The sequence below is a fragment of the Periophthalmus magnuspinnatus genome, chromosome 11 (assembly GCF_009829125.3).
Source record: "Periophthalmus magnuspinnatus isolate fPerMag1 chromosome 11, fPerMag1.2.pri, whole genome shotgun sequence".
NCBI classification, from domain to species: domain Eukaryota; kingdom Metazoa; phylum Chordata; class Actinopteri; order Gobiiformes; family Gobiidae; genus Periophthalmus; species Periophthalmus magnuspinnatus.
The window spans coordinates 3,238,819-3,264,950 of record NC_047136.2 but is presented as its reverse complement, the minus strand read 5'-3'; the positions used below and the strand labels follow the sequence as shown (position 1 = coordinate 3,264,950).

The window sequence follows — 26,132 nt, the reverse complement described above, 5'->3', positions numbered from 1 at the left end:
CAAACGTAGCAGCAGCAGATACACTCACCTAAAGGATTATTAGGACCTGTTCAATTTCTCCTTAATGCAATTTTCTAATCAACCAATCACATGGCAGTTGCTTCAATGCGTTTAGGGGTGTGGTCCTGGTCAAGACAATCTCCTGAACTCCAAACTGAATGTCAGAATGGGAAGAAAGGTGATTTAAGCGATTTTGAACGTGGCATGGTTGTTGGTGCCAGACGGGCCGGTCTGAGTATTTCACAATCTGCTCAGTTACTGGGATTTTCACGCACAAACATTTCTAGGGTTTACAAAGAATGGTGTGAAAAGGGAAAAACATCCAGTATGCGGCAGTCCTGTGGGCAAAAATGCCTTGTTGATGCTAGAGGTCAGAGGAGAATGGGCCGAGTGATTCAAGCTGATAGAAGAGCAACGTTGACTGAAATAACCACTCGTTACAACCGAGGAATGCAGCAAAGCATTTGTGAAGCCACAACACGCACAACCTTGAGGTGGATGCGCTACAACAGCAGAAGACCCCACCGGGTACCACTCATCTCCACTACAAATAGGAAAAAGAGGCTACAATTTACATGAGCTCACCAAAATTGGACAGTTGAAGACTGGAAAAATGTTGCCTGGTCTGATGAGTCTCGATTTCTGTTGAGACATTCAAATGGTAGAGTCAGAATTTGGCGTAAACAGAATGAGAACATGGATCCATCATGCCTTGTTACCACTGTGCAGGTGGTGGTGGTGGTGGTGTAATGGTGTGGGGGATGTTTTCTTGGCACACTTTAGGTCCCTTAGTGCCAGTTGGGCATCATTTAAATGCCACGGGCTTCCTGAACATTGTTTCTGATCATGTCCATCCCTTCATGACCACCATGTACCCATCCTCTGATGGATACTTCCAGCAGGATAATGCACCATGTCATAAAGCTCCAATCATTTCAAATTGGTTTCTTGAACAGGACAGTGAGTTCACTGAACTACAATGGCCCCACAGTCACCAGATCTCAACCCGATAGAGCATCTTTGGGATGTGGTGGAACCGGGAGCTTCGTGCCCTAGATGTGCATCCCACAAATCTCCATCAACTGCAGGATGCTCCTATCAATATGGGCCAACATTTCTAAAGAATGAATCAGCACCTTGTTGAATCAATGCCACGTAGAATTAAGGCAGTTCTGAAGGCGAAAGGTCAAACACCGTATTAGTGTGATGTTCCTAATAATCCTTCAGGTGTGTGTATTTTACTACTAAAGATATAAAACAAATGTGTCCTGTGTCCAATAAAACCCACCCGCAGCTCCCTGTCCACTGCCTCATCTTTAAATATTTATCCATTTTAGCATGACTCTGCAAAAACCTCAGAGATAAAACTGGACAGGGAGTAGTGGCGCTAACAGTGAGGTAGAGGGCGCTAAGTGAAAAGTACTGTCCTGATCTTGAATCGTTTGCATAAAGGATGATGTTGAAGAGGTCTGTGGGGATAAATAACATGATTTACTTTTGCAAAATAGAACTGAACTTTGACTGAGTTTGAGTTGTTGACCTGTCACGATAATAACTATATCAACTTAACATGTATATTTTGGTACCTGCTGCTGTCAGACTCGTCATTTTGGTCTTAAATGTTTGTTTTAACCCGCTCTACATGATCCTGGGGTTTTTATTTCACTATTGTGTCTGTAAATCAAGATATGAACATTAATAACAGACAAATCAGACGCCTTTTTTCCCCAAAGTCACTCCCGCTAGCATTGGCAACAGGTTTGATTGACAGCGTTGCTAACCGGGAAGGGGCGTTGCCTTAAACAGCCTCGCTCTGGATTGGCTCTTTGGTTGCTATGATACTCGTGGTCACAATTCCAAATTTGTCCATCGGCTCCAAAGTAGTAGTTTTAAAATTCTAGACATTTTTTCTTCGTTTCTGTTGGATTTTAATGTGTTCCAGTTGGCGACAGTGGGCTTATATTTACATTATGTCGGGTCCTTGCTCCGGTGTAAACACAGAGCTGCCCTCACCTCTGCCCGACTCAAAAACAAACGTAACAGCAGTAGATATTTTTGCTACTATAGATATAAAACAAATGTAATTGTTTTAGAGGGATATTTAGTCTGCTGTAAACACACAAGCCCCGTGTCTAATAAAACTTGATATATTATGTTATTTTCTTTATAAATGTATAGGCTCTTGGGGGCCCTCTGGTGGCCTCGGGACCCTCAGCAGCTGCTCAGTCTGATTATAGTCTGAACCGGCCCTGCGTTTTACCCCATATTGCGCCATAAGCCTTCTTAAGTGAAGTTTCATCCCAGCTAATCTCGCTATTATACTTAATTCGCTTTTGATTTGCGTCGGTTTATCTGTCGGTTATGTCATACTCTCACGTCGTTCTCCTTCCTTCTCGTCCTGCTGCTCTCTCTGTTGTCCCAGGTGCTGAAGAACTACAACTTATGACAGCGACAGGGGCCAAAGAAGGGACTCGCCGGATCCGCCGTCCGCTCTAGATGCTGCTCTAGGTTTGATTTTGAAAGCTCGGACCGCTCTCCAAAGATGTCGAGGAGGAGGTCGGCGGGAGAACTGGTGCCTAAGGACATTACCGAGGTGTTGGCCCGGGAGGCGAGGGTTCAGCGCGGGCACAGAAAGCCGGGTAGCTCCCTGGGTCAAGCCTTCAGCTGGTTAAAGGGGAGCAAGAGGAAGAAGAGCCTCGCCAATGGACTCAATCAAAGCGCAGTCGGCGTGAAAGACGGCAAAGACAACGCGCACGACTCTACAAAAGGTGAGTTAACTTTGGAATACATTTTGCTGTATGAAAATCGAAGCAAAAAGCAAATACACAGATCACACGATACATAGGAAAAGAATAATAAAACATCATCCTGCGTAGCTAGTGTTAAATGCCAGGGAGAAGAGGTGGGTTTTCAGGCTAGTCTTGAACTGTGTTAAAGACTGAGAGGATCTGACAGGCAGAGGGCGCTGTTCTGTGGTCTGGGCGCTGCCACAGAAAAGGCACCGTCACCTCTGGTCTTGCCTGTCCAAGCCCTGGTGGTTTAAAGGGTCCAATATGACACAAACGTGACTACTGAGAGCTTTAGGTCATGTTATAATGCTGTTACCTCTACAAAAACACACCTGGAGTTGTGTTTTCGTATATTCACACATGTTTGAGTAACACTTTAAACACTCAAAATGCTCAGTTCCACCATGTGATGTCATGAAGTGGTAGATTTTTCAAGTTAACAGCTCCTTTTACCTTTAGTTCAGTTGTAGATTGGCAAATCCAGAGCTGAAACGATCCAAATGATTCTAGAAATGAAGGTGTGTGGAGTTTAAAAACACAGCGGAGCACTTCCTGTATCACCACATGATGACATCACAAGGTGGCGCAGAGTGTTGTCAGTTTGAGAGAAGCAGAACTCAGCGTAAATATGCAGGGTTTGTGTGTTGAAGATGTGTGAATGAAACAAAAAAAACACAACTCCAGGTCTGTTTGTGACGAGGAAACAACATTAGAACAGATCAGAAAATAACGTAACATTAGTGATTATTGTGTTTTTCTTTCATTAGTGATTCTGTTCTTCTCTAACACATGGGATGTTGAGAATTGAGTTGTTTTTTTCAGATGCATAAAACTAGTTGTGGTGGAGGTTTGTTTGATCAGAGTCAGAGGAAACAACTTTTAAAAAAAACATAAATACATGTTTTTGTGAAATAATTGTTTTGAGGATGCTGTATTAAGTTTGTGTAATGCATATCACTGTTAAATATAAATACAATTTCCTACGTTTGACTGAGTAGTTCTTCCGTTCTCTTGTGTAGTTGTTAACCTGTTGATAGGCTCTGCGCATATTAGCACGCTAGCTAGCTCACTGTGTCTCAAAGCTCAAAGTCACTTTTATTAAATTCAAAAAACATAACGCAAACAACGTATTTAAATGAATTAAAATAAAGACTACATGGTTATTTTTATATGTAGAATACTTCAGAGTACACATTATTTTTATTATCAAAATCAGCATTAGCATTAGCGTTAGCATTGAGACACAAACTCGTCTCTTGTGTCTCTGGTGAAGTTTTCATTTTATTTGTGTCGTGGTTGTAACATGTTGTCAGTGACATCCACCCGCAGCTACCTGTCCACTGTTTGACCCTTAACACTCTAACCTCTGACCCCTGATTGCAATATTTCGTGCTTTAAAATGTGTTATCGTGACACCACTGAAGAAAACTCCCATCTTTAGCCACTTTTATTATTACAGATACCAACACGCCACAGTGGGGTTTGCCAATGACGGAACGTAGCCAGCTCTTTCACGGTGGATTAAGATTAAGAAATAGTTTTAAAAGTTATCATGGGGCCATCAGTTTGAACATTCACCCCCGCAACACGCACACACACACACACACACACCCCCACGCGCACACACACACAGACATGCAGGCTCTGGGGTGTAATCCCTCTTTCTGTTTACTGATGCGTCTGCCTGACCCCTGCACAGGGATTACCCACTTTCCACATTTCCTGTTTTTGTTCCATTTATAAAGACTTTTCCATTGGCTTTTGTCACTGTATGTGTAGGGCTTTGTGGACATGTGTTCTGTTGTACAGCTCATGCCTGTATTAGCTTTCTAGTTATTACACCAAAGCTATTTTCTTTAGAATTGAGTATGTTTTGGAGGAAGTCGATATTAAAGAGCACGTTACGCTGTTTTCTGATCTGTTCTAATGTCGTTCCCTCATCACAAACAGACCTGGAGTTGTGTTTTTTTGTTTCATTCACACATGTTTAACACACAAAACCTGCATATTTAGGCTGCGTTCTTCTCTCAAACTGTAAAACAATCTGTTCCACCTTGTGATGTCATCATGTGGTAATACAGGAAGTGCTCCACGGTGTTTTTAAACTCCACACACCTTCATTTCTAGAATCCTTTCAGTCCTGGCATTTCAAATCTCTACTGAACTAAAGGTAAAAGGAGCTGTTAACGTGAAAACTACCACTTCATGACATCACAAGGTGCAACAGAGCGTTTTGAGCTTTGAATAATTTCGCGTTATTAGTCTGTCTACACCTCCAAACATGTGTAAATGGAACAAAACACAACTCCAGGTCTGTTTTTGACGAGGTAACAACATTATAGCAGGTCAGTGGGCAAAGTGGGCTCTACCGACTGAGCCACCGTCGGCGTTAACAACCACTCAGAGGCTTTAATTAAGAAGAATGACTTAAGAAACAGCTGTAAGAGACGGTGTGTGATTACCTTAGACAGGAGAAAACAGATGGTGCTGTCATGTGGGAACTGTGTCGTAAATGGCGACAGGTGAAAGTACCTGTAACGGAGTACTTTTCCCACCGTTTAAATAATTGCTTCACTGTTCTGGCTTCAGTTTGGCGGCAGACAGTAGGGGGCGACAGTAGCTCAGTTAGTAGCATAGACTGTACATATAAATGGACATGGCTAACGTCGACTCTGGCTCTAATTCACTTTACATCGGAAAACTGTCACCGTTTTCTCTGTACCTGCTGCTGTCAGACTCGTCATTTTGGTCTTAAATATTCGTATTAACCCGCTCTACATGATCCCGGGGTTTTTATTTCGCAATTATACCCGTAAATCAAAATATAAACATTAATAACAGACAAATAAGACGCCTTCTTTCCCCCGAGGTCACTTCTACTAGCGTTAGCAACAGGTTTGATTGAAAGTGTTGCTAAGCGCCCACTCCCTGCTAAACCTCACTCCTGATTGGCTCTTTGGTTGCTATGATACTCGTGGTCGGAACTGCAAATACGAAACTCAGCTCCAGATTAGCCGCTATAACTGCTCTAGCGTCGATGAGCTTCATTTGACCGGAGCCGAACGCTGTGGGTGACGTCAGACTCCACTTCTTTATACAAATCAGACGTCGAGTTAGCTACAGGTTTGATTGACAGCTGTGTGGGCGGGACTGCCTGTGTACACTGGTGTATGAACGTGTGCGTGTGTGAATGGGTGAGTGGTTCCTTGATGTAAAGCGCTTTGAGTGACTTGAAGGTGGAAAAGCGCTGTATAAAAACGTGACCATTTACCATGTGAAATAGACGGGGGACTATACAGCGATCCCTCGTTTATCGCGGGGATCCCGTTCTAAAAATAACCCGGAATAGACGAAATCCGTGAAGTGTCAGCTTTATTTTTTACATTATTCTCTATGTTTTTGTCTGTAAAACCCCTCACCACACACTTTATACACTTTTCTCACACAGGCGTTAACATTTTCTCACATTTCTCTCTCGTTTAAACTCTCTCAAAGTTCAAACCTTCGTAGGCGTCTTTGTCGGTGCAGAACGTTTCATCGACATTGTGGGTTTTGTCGGTGGAGAAAACAAATTGCAAACGTACAGCACTTCAGAGTCACACTGAGATCCAACGTTTATGTAAATTTGTCTGAACACATTCTGTACTGGACAGGAGACACGGCACGGAGGAGACTGATGGACAATGGTCTACAGTCCAACAGCCAATCAGGACGCAGGGACAACTGTATATCAAAGAATGAGATTTCCAGAGACTATTTTTATTCCATTGTTGCTTTATTTTGATTCAGATTTGGTTGACTCACCTTTTGTAATTATCAGATTTGTTCTCTGTAATAAGCATTGCGTCTTGGGAAGTTGCAGTGCATGTGTTTTGTGTTGTGTGTGTGTGTGTGTGTGTGTGTGTGTGCGTCGCTGCCTAGTTGCCAGATTGGGTCTAGAGTTATGTGATGGAGAGCAGAGATTACAACAAGTCACAAAGCCCCATTCAGCCTTGAGAGCGCTCTGAGGGAACTTTTTTAATTAAAGCAACTTCTGCACAAAAGCACATGCAAAACAACAGCTCAAATCTTTTCACAATTTAAATAAGATAGAAATGTTGTACTTGTGGTTTCATTGAAATTCCTTTAAAAAAAAAACAACAAGCACAAGATGTTGTTTTAAATCTGATGATTATATGAATTTGCCGTATCACCCATCAATCTACAACCAAGCAGTGGAGGAAGAAGTACTCAATTCTGTTACTTAAGTAAAAGTACAGAGACCAGAGCGAAAAAATACTTAAGTAAAAGTATCACATGAAAAAATCTAAAAGTAGAAGCATTAAAGTACAAGTTTCAAAATGCATTTAAAGAGTAAAAAGTAAAAGTATTTCGCGCATACTGTATTTTTTTTTTTCACTTTTTTTCATAGTTTGGGGTGGAACTTGTACTCGGATGCGACTTATGTTAAATACACGTTTTTTTCTTCATTATTATGCATTTTTTTGGCTGGTGTGACTTATACTCCAGTGCGACTTGTACAGAGTAGATATTAGATATAGAGATCTGTTTGTGCTGAGTTTTGTTCAACAGAAACAACTTCCCAGCTGTTTTTATTTGTATATTTGCTCAAATCATGAACGTGTTAATAATACTTTTACTTTTCAGTCCTGTTCAAAAATGTAGTGGAGAAGAAAGCACAGATACTGCTCTCAAATGTACTGAAGTAAAAGTAGAAACTATCCACTTTAAAATGCACTTGAGTTAAATTACAGTTACGTGAAAGTACAGTACTTTACTACTTTTACTTTGTTACTTTCCACCACTTGGACAGGAGACAGAATTGACCAGAACAGTGAGCAGCCGACTCCCTTTTCCTCACGTCTTTCTCATTAAACACAACACAACTAATACTAAAAATACTGTACTAATACGGAACAAAGTGTCTTCTTGTTCTTCCACCCTACTTGAGATTACTTCATCAGATTGCCTAACTTCTTCCATTGTTTTGGGCGTGACCCCTGCAGTGTCTGTCATTGTGTAACCTGTACTCCTTATTTAAACTCATGTTGGTGTGACACAGTTCTAGCTTGTATCAGAGGTTGTGCGTGTGTGTGTGTGTGTATGCGTGTGTGTTCTCAGCGGCTCACTGCTCGGCTTAACGCGGCGCCATCCTAACACCGTGCCCCATTGCGTCACCTCTGTACTGAACAACACTGTCCATAGAGACTGGGACTACCTGCTTTGTCCAGTGTGTGCGCTCCATCGGGCTGTTTGAGCGCTGAGGTCATTGTGGACGGGCCCGGGGATTCCATCAGTGTATATGTGTGTGTGTGGGGGGTGTGTGTGTGTGTGTACTGTCTTTGTTTATACACGCATCCAGCCATGTGGTCACCCCCCCTCAGCACAAGTGAACTGCAGGATTTGTAACGAAAACACCGCAGTAATGATGAACGCTTTTCTTTGATACGTTAGCTTTGGCGTGCGTGTTTTTGCGGCGGTATTACTTTGTTTAGCTTTGGCGCTCGTTGAGAAATGGGGTCGTGATGCGGATCTCGACATTGTGCAAATTAGGTTGGGTTCGGTTTTGATTAAGTTGAAAAGGGTCGACGGAACTCTGACGCTCTGTTTGTCATATAGAGGTTAAACTCGTCTGTATGTTATGGTAAAATCGTTTGTTTTGAGTTCAGTTTTTGGATGAAAAATGAAACTGTTTTACGTTCACGAATCGAAGACTGAATTAGATTAACTTAAATAAAACTTAAAATCACAGTTGTCAGTTCAAGGGAAAAAATGTGGTTAATTTCTTTGTCATATTTGCTCCGTGTACAGTTGCACGCTAGCTCGATGTGTCTTAAAGCTAATGCTAACTTTTATTTGAAATCTAAAATAAACAACCTATTAAAATTCAAATGAATTAAAATAAAGACCCAATTGTTTTAAATGTAGAATGCTTCGGTTTGTGGTGCTGTTTTAATATTATGCCTCAAAATTGGCGTTAACATTAGCATTGAGACACATTAGCATGCTAGCTAGCTCACTGTGTCTCAAAGCTAACAGCCATGTTTATTAAAATCTGAAAATATAAAATAAACAACCAATTAACTTTCAAATTAATTAAAATAAAGACTACCCGGTTATTTTTATGTTATGTAGAATACTTCTTTTCATTTGTGGTGGTGTTTTAATATTTATTATGCCTCAAATTTAGCGTTAGCATTAGCATTGAGACACATTAGCACGCTAGCTCGCTCACCGTGCCTCAAAGCTAACAGTCACATTTATTAAAATCTGAAAATATAAAATAAATAACCTACTAACTTTCAAATTAATTAAAATAAAGACTACCCGGTTATTTTTATGTTATGTAGAATACTTATTTTTGTTTGTGGTGTTGTTTTAATATTTATCATGCTTCAAAATTAGCTTTAGCGTTAGCATTGAATCTCTTACTAAACACAGACATGTCCTCTGGTGAAGTATTAATTTTATTTGTGTCGTGTTTGACCCTAATCCCTAACCTCTGACCTCTGACCCCTAACCCACCTGCAGCTCTCTGTCCACTGTCTAATCTTTAAATATTTAATCATTTGTGACTTGACCGAACCCCGTAGGAATATAACTGGACAGGAAGTAGTGACGCTAACAGTGAGGTTGTTGGAGCTTATTGTGAATCTGTAGTGAAAATCCAGCTGAAGTTTTGTTGCATTTTGACATGATAAGTTCTTTTTTATGTGTTATAAATCAGACTAGTTCTATCTGCGACTGCCACATCATCATGTGCCGTGGGTATGGGTGGATATATTCACAAACTATGATGTAGATTACAGACTTAGCAGAGTAATTGGTGCGCTAACATCTCATTACAGTGAGAACATTACATATACAGCTTCTGCTCTATTACAGGCCACAAAATACAATTGAAACTCAGCCCGGCGGAGCGCTGGGAGAGAGAGGCGCAGTGGAAACAGTGTGAAAGTTTAATGAAAACACACATTGTTCCAGAAAACATCACTCACCACTTGTACACACTTTGATGGCCGGTGTAATTTTACCTGGGTAAGCAGATTCCTCTCAGCCCCATCCATCACCCGCTGCATAGACCTAAAGCTACGCTCCTGAAAGTCACCACGGCAACGCTGCCCCGTGTGGGACAGCAATACTGAGGGTACACCAGGGACTAGGGATGGGACGATACGCAAGAATATTGTTTATGACGTTTACCGTAATCGTTTGTGGCACTTTGTTGGCGATCATCACGATTATATACAAAGATAATTGCCATTGTGTCACCAGAATGTGCATAAAAAACGACTTCTCCCTCTAGATCACTGTTGTTTTCACTTATAACAAAGTACGATACTTTAACAGTTTAAATATGGAACCTATTCATACAGTAAAATGAAAATTGTAATCCAGTAATTCATATCCAGAAAATGTTTAAACTGTCAACAACAATAATTATCGTGATATAATCGTTATCGCAATTATTTTGGCCATGATAATCGTGACACCAAATTTCAATATCATCTCATGCCTACCACGGACTTTTATGTCTTTTATATAGAATTATACTGTATTTTAGCACTGCGCTAACACGGCTGGGTTAGGGGTCAGGGGTCAGGGTCAGACAGTGCAGGTAGATGTCACTGAAAACATGTTAAACACGACACAAATAAAACTAATACTTCACCAGAAACACAGAAAGAGACATGTTTGTGTCTGAATGCTAACGGCTAACTTTGAGGCATAATAAATATTAAAACAACACCACAAACAAAAAGAAGTATTCTGCATTTAAATCATTTGGGACTTAACTTTAATATTTGTATTTTATATTTTATGCTTTAAATAAGAGTTAGCATTAGCTTTAAGACACATTGAGCTAGCGTGCTACTGTACACACAGCCAGTATGACAAAGAAATCAATCCATTTTTTCCCTTGAATTGACCAACTTTGATTTTCAATTTTATTTCTGTTAATCTAATTCAGTCTTAGATTCGTAAACATAAAACAGTTTCATTTTTTCATCCAAAAACTGAACTCAAAACAAACTATTTTATCACTGTGCTGCTAACGTTAGCAATAGGGATAAAGAGCAAAAGACAAAGTTTAAATCTGTCAACTGGAGTTTTAAACTTCGACTTTTGCTATGGTTTAGACCTGGACGACTGAGGGATTACACAGACAACAGGGATAAAGAGTGGCAGTAACATGATGTAGATGCAGTAAATGGTACAGAACTAGAACAAGAGACAAAGGCGTTAATGCAATTATATTCAACTTATTCCGGAAGTTGCCGTGGACACCTCCATCGTCATTTTGGACTGTATTATATTGCATGTGGCTGCCAATCTCGACGGCAATTAAGGTCGTCACGAACTACAGCGTCTCAGCGACAGGGGGCAGCGTTCACTTGTTGGTCACATGAGCCTGGAGCATTTTATACAAATCAATCTATAGCAAAAGACGAAAGTTAAATCTGTCAACTGGACAAATTGTTGTAGAAGTGAAGACGTTTCACTTTTCATCGAATCCGCTTCTTCAGTTCTGGTCAATTTACTGCTGGACACTGCATTATATCTGTCTGAAGGGATGAGCTAACTACACCGAACCTGTAAACAGCTATTGTCTCCAGTTTCAGCCTTAACGACCCTATTCAATCCTTAATGACCGCCTATTGTTCTCTTTGTTGTTTGTTTTGGGTCTGAGCATAGAGTCATAGAGTTATAGTTATTCCAAATCGATCTACTTTATATCACATTTTAGCTGCAAAACTTTTCCCAAATTCTCCAGTGAAATGAACGGGATTCCCACTTAACCGGAAGTGGCACCGCAAAGAAAGCGCGGTTCAGTTATTTACGGCAAAAGTGGGCGGGGCCGAATACGATCGATAATAAAATGTAGTAGCCGGTGTAATACGGGAGGGTCCTGAGGTAAGTGCGGTCTCATCGGGTATAACAACTGTCCTTAACTCGTGCCAGGTTAATAAATCAATGCAAACTGTTATATTAAAAAATAATAACAATAATAATGTTACTATAGCAACCAAAAAAAGCTGATTATTTACATATTGTTTGACATGAACTCACAGCAAACTCTATTGACTCTTACATGTCTCACACACACATAACCCGGTTTTCTTACGTAGTGTGTGTTTTTTTGTGATTAGAAACACGTGTGTGGAATTAGCCGATTTTAAGTTAGCGCGTCTATATTAGCACGAGATAATAAAGCCCCTGTTTGAGTCGGTTTTTACGAAGTTGCCCCCTGAAACTTTATTTGGGAGGTTATTGTTTATGAGCTGAGAGAGGCATTTGGTATTTTTAGCGAATGTGCCGCGGATTTGATGTGGCGAAGGCGCAGCTGGAACGCATCAGAACCGAAAGGAGAGGAGCGCCCGACACGTTTAGCACTTATATACACGTCCGTTATGTAACTGCAGTAATGGACACACCTGCGGAGACTGTTTACCTGAGCGAGACTGCGCGTTCCCACTTTTTGACAAATGCGTTTCAAAGTGGAACACGACGCAGCGGCCGAGGAATCCAGGCACTTCAGAGTCGTATAAAAGGCCATGTTTGGATTATTTGATCCAAGTAGTTTATCTTGAGCTGGTTCTAGCTTTGTGTAGTAGTAAAAGTAACTGTCAGTACTCTGGTTTAAGTATCTGTACTGACGATTTGTCCTGAGAAACTTAAACAAACTTAAACCAAACAAAACCAAAAGGCTAAGGGTGAGGAATTACGCAATAAAATAAACCGTCTTAACTTTATTTTTGTTTGGATCATTGATTATTTCCTTGGCAGCAACAGTTAAAAAACAAAACAAACTGCCATGCTGGTAAAAAAACAAACAAACATCTGCCCCCACAATGCCTTGCTGCACCCCTCCCACCTTCACCTGTTTATTACGTAATTTTCTGATCTATGTTCTAATGTTGTTTCCTCGTCGCAAACAGACCTGGAGTTGTGTTTTTTTTGTTTCATTCACACATGTTTAACATATTTAGGCTGAGTTCTTCGTCTCTCAAACTGAAAACACTCCGTTCCACCTTGTGATGTCATCATGTGGCGATACAGGAAGTGCTCCGCTGTGTTTTTAAACTCCACACACCTTCATTTCTAGAATCATTTGGATCATTTCAGCCCCGGAATTGACAATCTCTACTGAACAAAAGGTAAAAGGAGCTGTTAAAAACGACCACTTCATGACATCACAAGGAGGAACAGAGCGTTTTGAGATTTGGAGATATAGATAGACTAAAAATAAAGTGTTACTCAAACATGTGTGAATGAAACAAAACACAACTCCAGGTCTGTTTTTGAGGAGATAACAGCATTAGAACATGACTTAAAGCTCAGAAGAAGACTCCATTTTGCATTATATAGGACCTTTTAAACCCTGTGAACAAAGAAATGGTAAATTAAACCTTTTTTTTTCTTTTTTTAAATTCATTTTGAGCACATGTATCGGGTTCACTTAAAGCACATTACACAAATTAATCCTTATATCAGCTCAAAAAGGCGTGGGAAGAAGAAAACATATTAAATCCCACCCCGTCTTCATTTAAGACAAAATTCAATGCTTTGTTTAAGTTTCCTTTTCAGTTGAAAAACAAAAAAAGAAACAAAAAAAGATCATTACCATTAACAAATTGAATTAAATGTTTTGTACCCAGGCTCTTAATTTTGCTGCTGCACCCTTGTGGACAACTGTGGGATTACACTGAGATGTTTATGATGAAAAGACGCTTAATCGAGGCTGGAGATGGCTCAAATGTATACTGGTCTGTTTTGTCTTTTAAAATACGCTCATGTTTGTTTTTTGTTTTATTTTTTCAAGAAAACGGTATAGAGTTTTACACACAATGATTTAAAGCAGGGGTGTCAAACACATTTTCACCGAGGGCCACATCAGCAAAATGGTTACCCTCAAAGAACCAGATGTAAAATAAATCAACTTTTTTAACTTGATAATTAACTGTTTCTGTATTTACTTATTCAAGTTACAAATATTACATATACATTTGCCTAGATGTAAAAATATGTCTGTGTAACTGTGTATCTCCTGATAAAAATACATTTTAACACCGTCATATCTTTTAACTTACCCTATCAAGGGCCGCATAAAATGATGTGGAGGGCCATATTTCGCCCGCGGGCCTTGAGTTTGACACATGTGATTTAAAGTATCCAGTAGAGCTCAAAATTTGATCAGTGTTTCTTGTTTTGTCTTTTTCAGTTTAGCGCTGCTGTAAACATGCCATATATTTTGACCATTAGCATCAAATTAGATCAGAGTTTTTTGTTCATTTGTTTTAAATTTTCATCTATTTGAATTGTCCTGCATATTACCCGCAGTGGGGAGTTAGCGCTGTTGTAAACCCGCTTTATATTTTAACCATTAGCATCAAATTACAGTCTCAGCTATTTAAAGTGAGTAAACTAACTGAGCTCCCCAACAGCGCTGAGTTCATTTGTAATACCACCCTTTTGCCACAAGTGGGAGTACTTGGCATTGCATCGCGACACTTCAGACGCCCAACTCTTGTGGAGCAGAGAAATAAAGACAAGGTTATACAGGTCAGCCACCCACACTCTGCCCCACAGTGTGTCTTTACTACCTTTTTTAAATCCATCCTTTGGGAGAACCGTGCTTTTAATCCTTTGTAACCGTGACAACCGCTCACAATGCCATTTCACTGCATTACTTCAGTGTTTGCCCTTCAGTTTCCTGCAAATTTTAAATGCTGCTACGACAGTTACATGTTCATACTCACTTTTTTTTCTTCTTTTTTATCTATTTAAGTGCATCCAGGGCGTTTGGAGTGTGCCGTTCAGCGCTCGTAAGGTGAAAGCTGCTTCGTACACGCACATAAAAGTGAACTTAAACCCGATCTAAGGCTTTAATTTGATGGAGGATGGAGCTGTAGTGTCATATGAATGCAGTGCAAGGGTGTGGTTGTGCCAGGGGCTCCATCAGGAGGCAGTGGCTCGCTCACTCCATCTCTCCTCTCTATGTAGCAGATCGTTTTACACTGCAGAGACGGGGTGCTGCTCATCTTTATACATATTAAGAAAAATACAGCTATTTCTCCAATAACTTGCCTCCAAATCGATTCTTCTTGTGCAAAAAAAATGACAGTTGTAAATATAAACCCTGTCAGCCCCGTGGCATCCTCTCCAATCCCAGCCAGTAAATCTGCTTTTTATTGAAGTTTTTTTCCTCTCTCCCTCTTTTTCTCTCTCTCTCTCCCTCCCTCCCGCTCGCTCTCTCTTTCATTTGAAGGCTAGAGGATGAAGGGCGTGCAGGAAACGTGACCACAGTGACTACAGCAATCACTGCGCTCTTTCGATTTCTATACAGTGTTTTTTTTTTTTTTTTCTTTTTAGTTTCTATAGGAGCGATCTCCAGTTGACGTTATTCCACGCGCGCACGCCGTCGCTCGTCCCCCGGGTGGCGCTGACCTCATTTCAGACCTTGATCTCCCGGTGATATCTGGAGCTCACTTATTAGCATAAAATGACACAGGGGGTTTTGGTGCGGTCAGGGTTGATAACAGACCGTGATGACGTTAACTTTGAATGGGTTTATATGGATTTTACACATAATCTCTTTTGGGATAATCACTGTAAATACTTCATACGAGGAGGTACTTGCATATTCGTTTGGCCAGTGTCATTTTAGACTCGCGCGACGTCACCCACAGCGTTCAGCTCCAGTCAAATGAAGCGCATCGAGGCTAGCAGTTATAGCGGCGAATTTGGGGTATCGTAGCAACCAAAGAGCCAATCCGGAGCGAGGTTGTTGAAGGTGACGCCCCTTCTCGACCGCACCTCTGGTTTAGCAGGGAGCGGGCGCTTAGCAACGCTGCCAATCAAACCTGTTGCTAACGCTAGCGGGAGAAACATCGGGGAAAGAAGGCGCCTAATTTGTCTGTAAATCAAGATATAAACATGAATAAGAGAGACAATAGTGAAATAAAAACAGTCGATGGAGCCGGACGCGCGCCCCATGATCACTTCCTGTTTGTAACGCAGCGGCTAGCAGGTTAGCCATGTCCATTTATATAAACAGTCGATGGTTATACTGCACTGAATATGATAAAAAATAACTAGGTCTGTGCAATTAATCCAATTTATTTTTTTAATTTTTGATCTACAGCCAGTCCTCTGTCAGTAATGAGGATTTTCTGTTCCGATACCGATTTCGATACTTTGGCTTTAAGTATCTGCCTCTGCATATATATCCCTGAAGTAAATATAGACGATAAATGACACTATTGAAACCAAACCATAAACAGAATTATTCACAAAAAGTATTTTAAATTTGGCTGAATATTGTTGAGATGTATAAATGAACAGCAGAAAACAGCACGTAAGTCATTAGTTTGTGTGTTTCAGTGCATAGTTCAAACTTCTAAAGCTCAAATCTGGTCATATTGTTGGAAAAAAAAGCAAAAATGTCCCACTATGACAGAGACAAAGTCCTCACGATAAATATTGACCCCCAAAACTGTTGCCGATCCACGATATCAACAGATACAAGGACAGATCGTAAGGTAAAAAATTATCCAGATGTGTTTTGTTACTACAGAACGGTTTTGTAAAAATACGCATTTATTATTATGAGAATCTATGAGCCAAGCAGCCAGTAAATCGTCTTATTACACTACAATTTATAAACCAAAATAGGAAATTAGTTTAACCGATACCTTGGGAGCCCATACCCCGTCCACAAAAATAAGCATAAAACAGTAAAAATAAATAAATATTACCGTTTCTTGCGTAAAATTACCACATTTTCCGGACTATATGTTGCACTTTTTTTCATAGTTTGGCCAGGGGGTGGGACTTATACTCCGATGCGACTTGTATGCGAAATATTTTTTGTTTTTACTTCATTATTATGCATTTTTTGGTTGGAGCGACTTATACTCCAGTGCGACTCATACTACGGAAAATACGGTATGTATAAAATAGAAAAATAAAAAAGTTTGTATTGTATAAATTCAAGAAAAACTTAAATTAAATAATATTTAGGGGAAATGATGTATAAATGATTTGCTCATATCGTTTGGTGCATGGACTTTACATAAGACAAACTATTGAGACCAGATTATAACTACCCCAAAACGACTCTGTTTGTTTACCTATTCTGCAAACTTTTGAAAAATTACAACCTTTCTTCTTTCCATTTCCATCACGTCGTGCAGAACGCCGCCAGGGCAGTGAATGTTTCATCATGAGACGAGCTTTGAAGTTTGAGCCCGCTTCACATGCATGTATACTTCCCCCCGTTTCTGCTCCCCGTCTCCGCTTTTGTGTACACGTTTATACATGTGAGGAACTCCCGATGTGTCAAACACGAGGCGCACAGGTCTTGTGAATTATTCAGCAGCGCTCTGTTCCTTTTGTGCGATTTATTATCTGTGTTTCATTCTCATTCTGGTCTATAAACACCACACATCTGCTTCGGGCTCGTCTGTTTGTGGTCGTTACTCCTGCCTTGACGTCGTCCTGGTAGCATCACTCAAACACTAATAATAATGATCGCGTTTGCCAAAAGATGGGATTAGGGCGGGACTAAGTGAAGCTCTTAGCGGAGAAGCAAAGGTGTATTGTGTTGTGTGTGTGTGTGTGCGTGTGTGTGGCTGCTTAGCGGAAGGCAGAGGCAAACGCACGGGAGAAGGAGGGGCTCTTCCTCTGATACACACACAGTAGTGAGTCTGACAGCGTTCAGATGGCGTGTGCGCTTCAGCAGCTGGACGACAAGAAGTGTGCCTTAAATATCCAAGAGTATTCCTGATTGGGTAGCGTTTGTTTTGTTTTTTTGGGTGGGATTTGTGCATTTGGAGCACGAGCGCACTTGCTAGAAATGGTGTCAGTGGGTCTTTGGCACGCACGGCACTGGGCAGCATGTGAATCAGCAGGACGGATCTGACCACAGGGACCGAGCGGAGTGCGTTATCGACTGCATGTTCAGGATAACGAGCGAGGGCTTGGAAGAGGGCGAAGTGTCGGGGTAACGTGAGACGAGATGGAAGAGCCGGCTTAATCGGGAGAGAAAATGGGAAACAGTAACCAGAAGAAGAAGAAACTCCAAGCTGAGAAGATCCTCCTCTGCTCACCAAAGTCAGGCAAAGACAATCAGAAGGAGTTGTGGCTGTTCGGGCATCCGGATAAACTCGTCACAGGTACGAGACGCTTTCAGGTTCTTTCTGATTTATGGTTTGTTCATTCTGCTGTGTTTGTGAGCTCAGAGGTGCAATATTCCCACGCTGACTTGACCTTAGTCAGCTTCATGGTTCTTGCTTTCTGCCCATGTACGCAAAAGTATGTACAAGAAACCAAGGCCGTGACCCGAGGTTTTTCCTCTTTGTCGGCTAATTAGTGTCCGGGACTTTATTCTACGAGCAAATTTAAAGCGCTCTTATTCTAAAAACTGTAATTCTAATGTTGTTTCCTCGTCACAAACAGACCTGGAGTTGTTTTTGTTTCATTTGCGCATGTTAAAACGCACAAATCCTGCATATTTAAGCTGAGTTCTTCTTCTCTCAAACAGAAAACGCTCTGTTCCACCTTGTGATGTCATCATGTGGTGATACAGGAAGTGCTCCGCTGTGTTTTTAAACTCCACACACCTTCATTTCTAGAATCATTTGGTTGATTTCAGCTCTGGAATTGCCAATCTACCACTAAACTAAAGGTAAAAGGAGATGCTAAGGTTGAAAACTACCACTTGATGACATCACAAGGTTGAACAGAGCGTTTTGAGCTTTGGAGATGTTACAGACTGACAATAAAGAGTTACTCAAACGTGTGAATGAAACAAAACACAACTCCAGGTCTGTTTTTGAGGAGGTAACAGCATTTTAACACGCTCAAAAGCTCAAAAGAGTCAATTTTCTGTAATATAGGTCAAACCCAATTATCTGTTATGCTTTAATTCCCAGGTTGTTGCGTTAAGGAAAACGAGGCTGAACGAACTAATGCGAGTCACTGATGGTTATCTCTGTAGCAGCTCAAAACTCCAGACAAACAGGCTTAACACATTACTTTTGTTTTCATTTGCTGAAGCTTTCCCGGTATAGTTCCCACAAGATATTTTTGTGCTCACTTAAAATAAATTCACGAGCAAGTTTCACAATATTGCAGCTGGCAGGTTCACTTTGTTTGCATAAAGACGCACGGCAGATGGATTTGAACAAGGATTCGGTTTTACTTCTAAGTGTTTCGTGTTTTGTGATTTTTATGTTCCGTCTTCTGTTCAAGTTCTGACCCGTGCTCTTTGGTCCGAGCCCGTTTCCTTGGATACCTATGACCCCGCCGAGTTAAGAAACCTCAAAGAAGCTCTACCCGAACATCAAGACGGGCTTTGGTGCAGAACGAAAACGACCTGGACAAGAATAGTTACACGCTGATAATGAACTTGTCATTTAGACTAGTTTATTACTGGATTCTGTCGCAGGTTTATTTAGAGGCGTGGGGTGTGAGTGCATTCCTACATACCACAGCATTTCATACGCATGGGAACCCATTCATAAACACGAGTACCAACCTTTTTCTCACTACCGGCATATTATATTTATCATTATCTAGTAGGGATAGATCGATATTCTGTTTGGACGTATAAATCGATGTAATAAGACAATTTGCTGGTTGTAATCGACCCAAAAAGTCTCATAATGTTTGAATTTTTATATTAAACAAAGTTGTTCTGTTGCTAAATGAGTTACGTCACACTTTTGAATCAGTTTCGTCGCATTTTATTTTTGTTAACACCCCTTCCTGTGGTGGTAAAGAGAGTCAAATAACTGTAATACTAGTAGTAGTAGCGGGAAATACGCTCGCCTGACTAGTTTGTCGTCTTTGCGGCCGTGTCTCGCTCTCTCCTTGCTGTAGTTTTCGTTGTCTACCAGTAGGGGCGCCTGCTGCTTGTTACTCCATTTGAGCGTCTTGGTTTTGGGTTCACGGTCCAGGTCTCTGCTCTCTGTGTCCATCTTATTCCTTCTCGAAACTCGCAGAAAACAAGATGGAGGATGATCAGTTATGCTAGGTTAGCGTTAAGCTACTAAAGAAATATGAACGTTACAATACATATTAAAACACACGAAAATACTGTATTCTGTCTGATTTAGCAGGGAGCAGGCGCTTAGCAACGCTGTCAATCAAACCTGTTGCTAACGCGAGGAAAGAAGGCGAATAATGAAATAAAAACCCCAGGATCATGTAGAGGGTTAATACGAATATTTAAGACCGAAATGACGAGTCTCGACGGAGCCGGAAGCGCACACATGATCATTTCCTGTTTGGAACGCAGCGGCTAGCACAGAATAGGTTAGCTACGTCCATTTATATTCAATACAATGCAGTTTATTTTTGTAACATCCAAAATCACAGCAGCCGTCGCCTCTTAGGGCTGAACATGAGAATGAATTTAACCAACAGAAAGTTAGAAAATCAACAATGAAAGAAAGAAATTTAATCAACAGAAAACAAGCAAATGGAGACCTGTCCCAGAGTAGAGCGCCCCCTGTCATCTCGGCAAAGAAAAAACCTCAAAAAAACCCAGTGGGAAAAAGAGAAACCTGGAGGAGAACCACAGTGAAGGAGAGATCCACTCCCAGGGATGGACAGGCTGCAGATGTGTCCAGGACTAATGCGCATCCATTTGCTGATAGAGTTCAGTCTGTGGGGCCAGAGCCACTCAACTCAGAGACAGAGAGGGGCCAATCCACGGCAGGACAGGAGCCACCGCAGCCAGGCACCGGGTCGTCCAGCCAGGCGAGGGAAGGGAGGGTCCGGGCTCACGGAACACGACATATTCAGTCTATGGTATCTGCAAATAACAAAATCTGTATCGTAACTGAAAAGCTGGATCGTTACCTCCCTATTATGTAGTTGACTTGTTGGGTTTTTTTTGTCATTTTGTTTTGCAGCTGCTTGTTTTCGAGTTAATTCTGGCCTATAAAATCCGACTCTATGAACAGCAGACCGTAGCGTTCTGTTTTAGAGCTGCTCGTGTTTGTAGTGGCCACTTCAAACGAGCAGGTGGTGAACTCGGGGACTCGTGTTATGTGTTGTTGCAAAAATACTATTACTGGAGGAGTGTCTGTCGTCAACGAGACCCGGAAATGAAGTAACTCGGCCCGTAATGATCAGTAAACACGTTTTAGACAACAGAATGTAATACGCAACACAAAATAACAGCACAGTAGGAGGTGTTTTACTAGAAGTGATAGAAAAAGACAGTTTTATTTGTCCAGGAAATGTCCAATTTTGTTCTATTTATATATATTTTTTTCTTTATCCCGTCTGCAGCAATGGTGGAACGTGACAAAGTAAAAGTAGTAAAGTACTTTTGAGTATCTATACGTGACTTAAATGCGTTTTACAGTGGATACGTTTTACTTCACTACATTTGAGCGCAGTATCTGTACTTTCTACTCCACTACATTTACGAACAGGACTGAAAAGTAAAAGTATTTTTTGATTACTGACCGAGATCTGCTGCAAAATCTGAGGGTTTATTTTTAACGTGTTCATAATTTGAGCGACAAAAATGAACGGAAACCGAAAAATATTGATTAAATTGTTTCCGTTGAACAAAATTCAGCCCAAATCTTGATCGAAATCGTCACATTTGAAGCTTTATAAGACTCAAAATCTGCGTGAAATACTTTTACTTTTCACTCTTGAGGTACATTTTTAAACAGGTATTTGAAACACTTTTACTTTTAAATTTTTTACATGTGAAACTTTTACTTTACTTAAACGTTGGATCGCAGTGTGACTCTGAAGTGCTGTACGTTTGCGATTTGTTTTCTCCCCGACAAAACCCGCAATGTCGATGAAACGTCCTGCACCGACAAAGACGCCTACGAAGGTTTGAACTTTGAGAGAGTTTAAACGAGAGAGAAATGTGAGAAAATGTTAACGCCTGTGTGAGAAAAGTGTATAAAGTGTGTGGTGAGGGGTTTTACAGACAAAAACATAGAGAATAACTGTAAAAAATAAAGCTGATACTTCACGGAAACCAGGGACCACTGTACGTTCACCTTCAGTTTAGGTTTATCTGAGTATCTACTTTCTATCCGCTGCGTTCTCTTTTCACTTTTTCTTTCGACCTTGGATTTTTGGCGTTAAAGTGTCGCCGCAGAAGTATCGGAACAGAAACCTCCATCCTAAAGCTTTACCTGAATAACTCCCTGACTGTGACCTGCTTCAGTTCAGAGTTCGGTTGTTCCTCGCAGTGCACAAACACACAATTTCATTTGCTTTATTTTTTTTTTATCTGTCTGCTGCAGCATGTGAAATTCCGAATCCTATTATCCCACTTCGGCGCTAAGCCTTTTGAGTTCTGTAAGCGGGGTTGGGATGATCTTGTCTAGGTCTCCTTTTGAAGATCCCATTTACTTACACTGTCCCTGATTCCCTGCAGTCGGATCATGAGAGCGACTTTCCGTTTATGTCACTTAGCCCTCGTTAAGCTCGTGTTGTAGCCTCAGTGTTAACATTCGGAGCACGATGTACATGTGACTGATTATATTTTAAATGTCTGAGCGCATTCCCCAAAGAATTCCTGTTCAACACGTCCATAAATGAAAGTGTATATATAAGTACGGACAATAGATAGAACCGTGACTGTAATTAGGAGATAGTTTCCTGTAATTAAGACATTTTACACACTCGGATCAAACCGTGACGTTTGATTCTGATCTTCACCCGTGCGGAGATGTTTGCTCAGGCGCCGCATCTGTCCGAAACGCCACCGCACTGAAAAGAACCTGTAGCTTTGTCCAGAGCGGGCGCCGTGATCGTTTCGTTCCTTGGCGTGCTGCGTTCAGAATCCTGCTCTCCACAGAACGGGGACCTGGCAGGAAGTGGAACGCGAGCTGCTCCGACCTCGCGTATCGGAGACGTCCTTCTTTTACACTCGAGCAGACCAAACTACGCACGTGTCCCAAGTCTACGGCTCGTTCTGGGTCTCCATGTGGGTGAAGGCTCTCACGCTCTTTGTGCCACGCATTTTGCTCTGGTCCAAAGTAAAAGCAGCATGTTTCTGTGGCGTCAGAGCAGCTTGGGTTCCACATTTGTTCAGCCCGATGTTCTAAGGACGACTCCGTGAGGTGCATGTGTGCTACAATTTGGCAATATCCTTTTTTTTTTCCTTTAAATCTAATTATACCGTGATGTTATTGCCTGTCCCAACTAATTAAGACACGCTTAAAATGTAGTTAAACTTGGATTTTTCCTTAAATAGCACACACACTTTGTAAAATAACGCTCGTTTAATGAGGACAATGTGAATTTAGCTGGTTTCAATGCAAAGTTCTTCATTAAGTGACCAACAAGCTTCATGTCTCTGCCCCTTCCGCTTGTTTACAACTTACTCCTCCTGCCCACTGCCACCTCACTCTGCTTTTTTCTTCTTTTTTTTTTTACCATTTTACCAAAACCAGATCACAAGAAAATGTGTGAAACATCTAATTCATATGTTTAAGAGGTAAACTAAAGAGTGAAGCACACACGGATTTAAATGGAGCCCAAATTTGGACCTGGGGAGGAAATGTGGTTTCAACTATCAGCCTTTAATTACAGTAAATACACACGTACACACTGAATCTAACACAGTGTGGACCTGTGGCTGGGCTCCTCGGACAGCGTGATCGAGTCGGAACAGAGAAACTGAGGCACATCAGTGTGTCGATATATAATGTGTGTGAGTTTGAAACAACATTCCACTTCTGTGTATTTGGGCAGTTTATAACTTTGTTTCACTCATCTGTCCTGTCCAAATGTCCATGTCCTGAGTCCAGTTCCATGTGCTCCACATCACTCCATACGTCCTGCACATTGGTCCACACCGCTCCACATTGGTTCACACCGCTCCACACCGCTCCACACCACTCCACACCGCTCCACACCGCTTCACATTGGTCCACACCGCTCCACATTGGTCCACACGTCTCCACATTGGTCCACACCGCTCCACACCGCTCCACACCGCTCCACACTGCTCCACACTGCTCCACACCGCTCCACACCGCTCCACACCGCTCCACACCGCTCCACACCGCTCCACACCGCTCCACACCGCTCCACATTGGTCCACACCGCTCCACACCGCTCCACACTGCTCCACACTGCTCCACACCGCTCCACACCGCTCCACACCGCTCCACATTGGTCCACACCGCTCCACACCGCTCCACACCGCTCCACATTGGTCCACACCGCTCCACATTGGTCCACACCGCTCCACATTGGTCCACACTGCTCCACACTGCTCCACACTGCTCCACACCGCTCCACACTGCTCCACACCGCTCCACACCGCTCCACACCGCTCCACACCGCTCCATACGTCCTGCACATTGCTCCGAGTCCACGTGTTAGTTATATTCTTCTTTCTAGCTTGTTTGTATTTATCAGTTGAAGTTCTTGTAGTTGTTTTGGACACAGATGTGTAATGTGGCGTACTAAGACACCAGCTGTGTGCCTGTGTGTGCGCTCAGCCATTACACTCAGACGTCCACTCGTTTATTTCAGCTTTCTCTTCTTGTTTTCTGTTTTATTTAGTCAGTCTTGAGGTTTGTTATAAACGATAAAACCAGAGCTGCACCTTGGAAATGGCAGTGTCATAACTTCAGAAACTCATTTTCGTTTATTTGGCTATTGGCGGAAATCTCTTGTAAAAACTGATTAAATAGGTTAAAATAAGTAATGTATGAAAATCAGGGACTAGGATAAAAACGAACAGAAGGATGCGTCACCACTGAACGGACTGATGTTTTTTTAATCAAGTGAAGGAAATATCCGTTATTGTGATTTGTGCGTATTTGTGCGTGCACTTAATGATGAACGGCTTTTACACACTTGTTAACGTGGCCTCTCGACCGCGCTCACAGCCTCACACACGGGGGGGTCAGGTGTATGCGTCCAGTGGACACGTGGCCAGACATGGAGCTGCTCCTCTGGACAAACAGCTGACTGACCCACACTCGGCTCTACAGGCAGAACCCGGACAGAAAGACGGTGTGGATAAAACAAGGAAAGCACTGAATCGTCGACCTCTTAATTTATTTAATGTAAGAAAGTCTCAGGATCTCAAGGTACTTTTTAGGGTACGACATGATAATGCCTCTTGATCGTGGGATAGTTTATTTTATTCCTCTCCTGGCTCCCCTGCAGGTCTTGTACTATGTTATTTAATATTGTTTTAAATAATCAAATTGCTGTAAAACGCCTCATAAACATATATCTGGGCCTTTTAATTAGGCCCTGGTGAGCTTATAGTCTGTTCAAAATTATGACGTAATAAGATACAGTTATTAGTGGTGCAGGAACAGACAAAGTCAGCACAACAGTCACAGTGGAGCAACAAACAGCACTCACACTCACCGATTCACACGGCCGATGAGCATGACCCGTGTACAACAGATTTACTTTAACGAGTATGTTTGACTTGTATTTTGTCCATTTATAGAGCCCCACTAAGCATTAATAAGCATTTTATTATCGTCTTTTATTATCATCTCCAAACCAAGACCCAGGGCCTAAACATGGCCTTTGACTTGAATGAGCCGTGCTCGATGCACATGTGGGTAGTTGTGTTGCTTTAGTGGCTTAGGTACCTCTGGTCCTGCCCATCGACCATGTGCAGTTCAGCTGCCCCCCATGAGACTGATCGACGAGAGCGAGCAGAGTGGAGCGGCCGCAGAGGAGGCAAGAGAATTATAAATAAATTATAAATTGTAATGTTTATGCTTCCAGGAGCCTCTGAACCATGTTCTAAACCTGCGGCTCATTCAGGACAGTTTGGTTAGAGCAGTCACATGGTACGACATGAACGAGCCAATCAGAGCTTGAGCTTACCTAGAACAGGCATAGAGTGTTGCTGAAGCTAACGATTAGAAAGTGTTTTTTAAGGAAACTAATGGATTTTGAGCTGAGAAAAAGTTTATGATCTGAAAATACGTAAAAATCCCCACAAAACTGGACCTTTGTTGCAGCTGTAGGTCCCTGTCAGCCCCTGTCAGCCCCTGTCAGTCGAACATGAGCAGTTTGTGATTGCACTGCGCTTTATGAGAAAAATCCTTTCTGGGCAAGAAAGTTGTAGTATCAGTGAGTGGCCACTAGTCTAACTTGAGACAGATCTAAGATGGCAATACCCTGTCCAGTTATTTTAACAGATCCATGCTCCAAACCATAGACTGTATATATAAGTAAATGGACATAGCTAACCTGCTAGTAGCCGTGTTCTAAATAGGAAATGATCATGGACTGCTCATCCAGCTCCTTATTTTGTAATTTGTAATTAACCCGCTCTACGTGATCTTGGTGTTTTTATTTCAC

At 41.6% G+C, this 26,132-nt stretch overlaps 1 protein-coding gene across 2 annotated transcripts in view; it reads left to right on the top strand.

Annotated features, from left to right (window-relative positions):
- Window positions 1-26,132, top strand: part of kiaa1522 (KIAA1522 ortholog) — a 63,399-nt gene that overhangs the window by 1,134 nt on the left and 36,133 nt on the right. The window contains exon 3 of one of the 2 annotated variants that reach the window (XM_055225372.1): window positions 2,423-2,768. In XM_055225372.1, the coding sequence (XP_055081347.1) occupies window positions 2,543-2,768 (226 nt within the window). In that variant the 5' untranslated portion in view covers window positions 2,423-2,542. Of the gene's footprint in view, window positions 1-2,422; window positions 2,769-17,484; window positions 17,969-26,132 lie in introns of those variants that run through there. The other variant, XM_055225373.1, reaches the window with a different exon arrangement.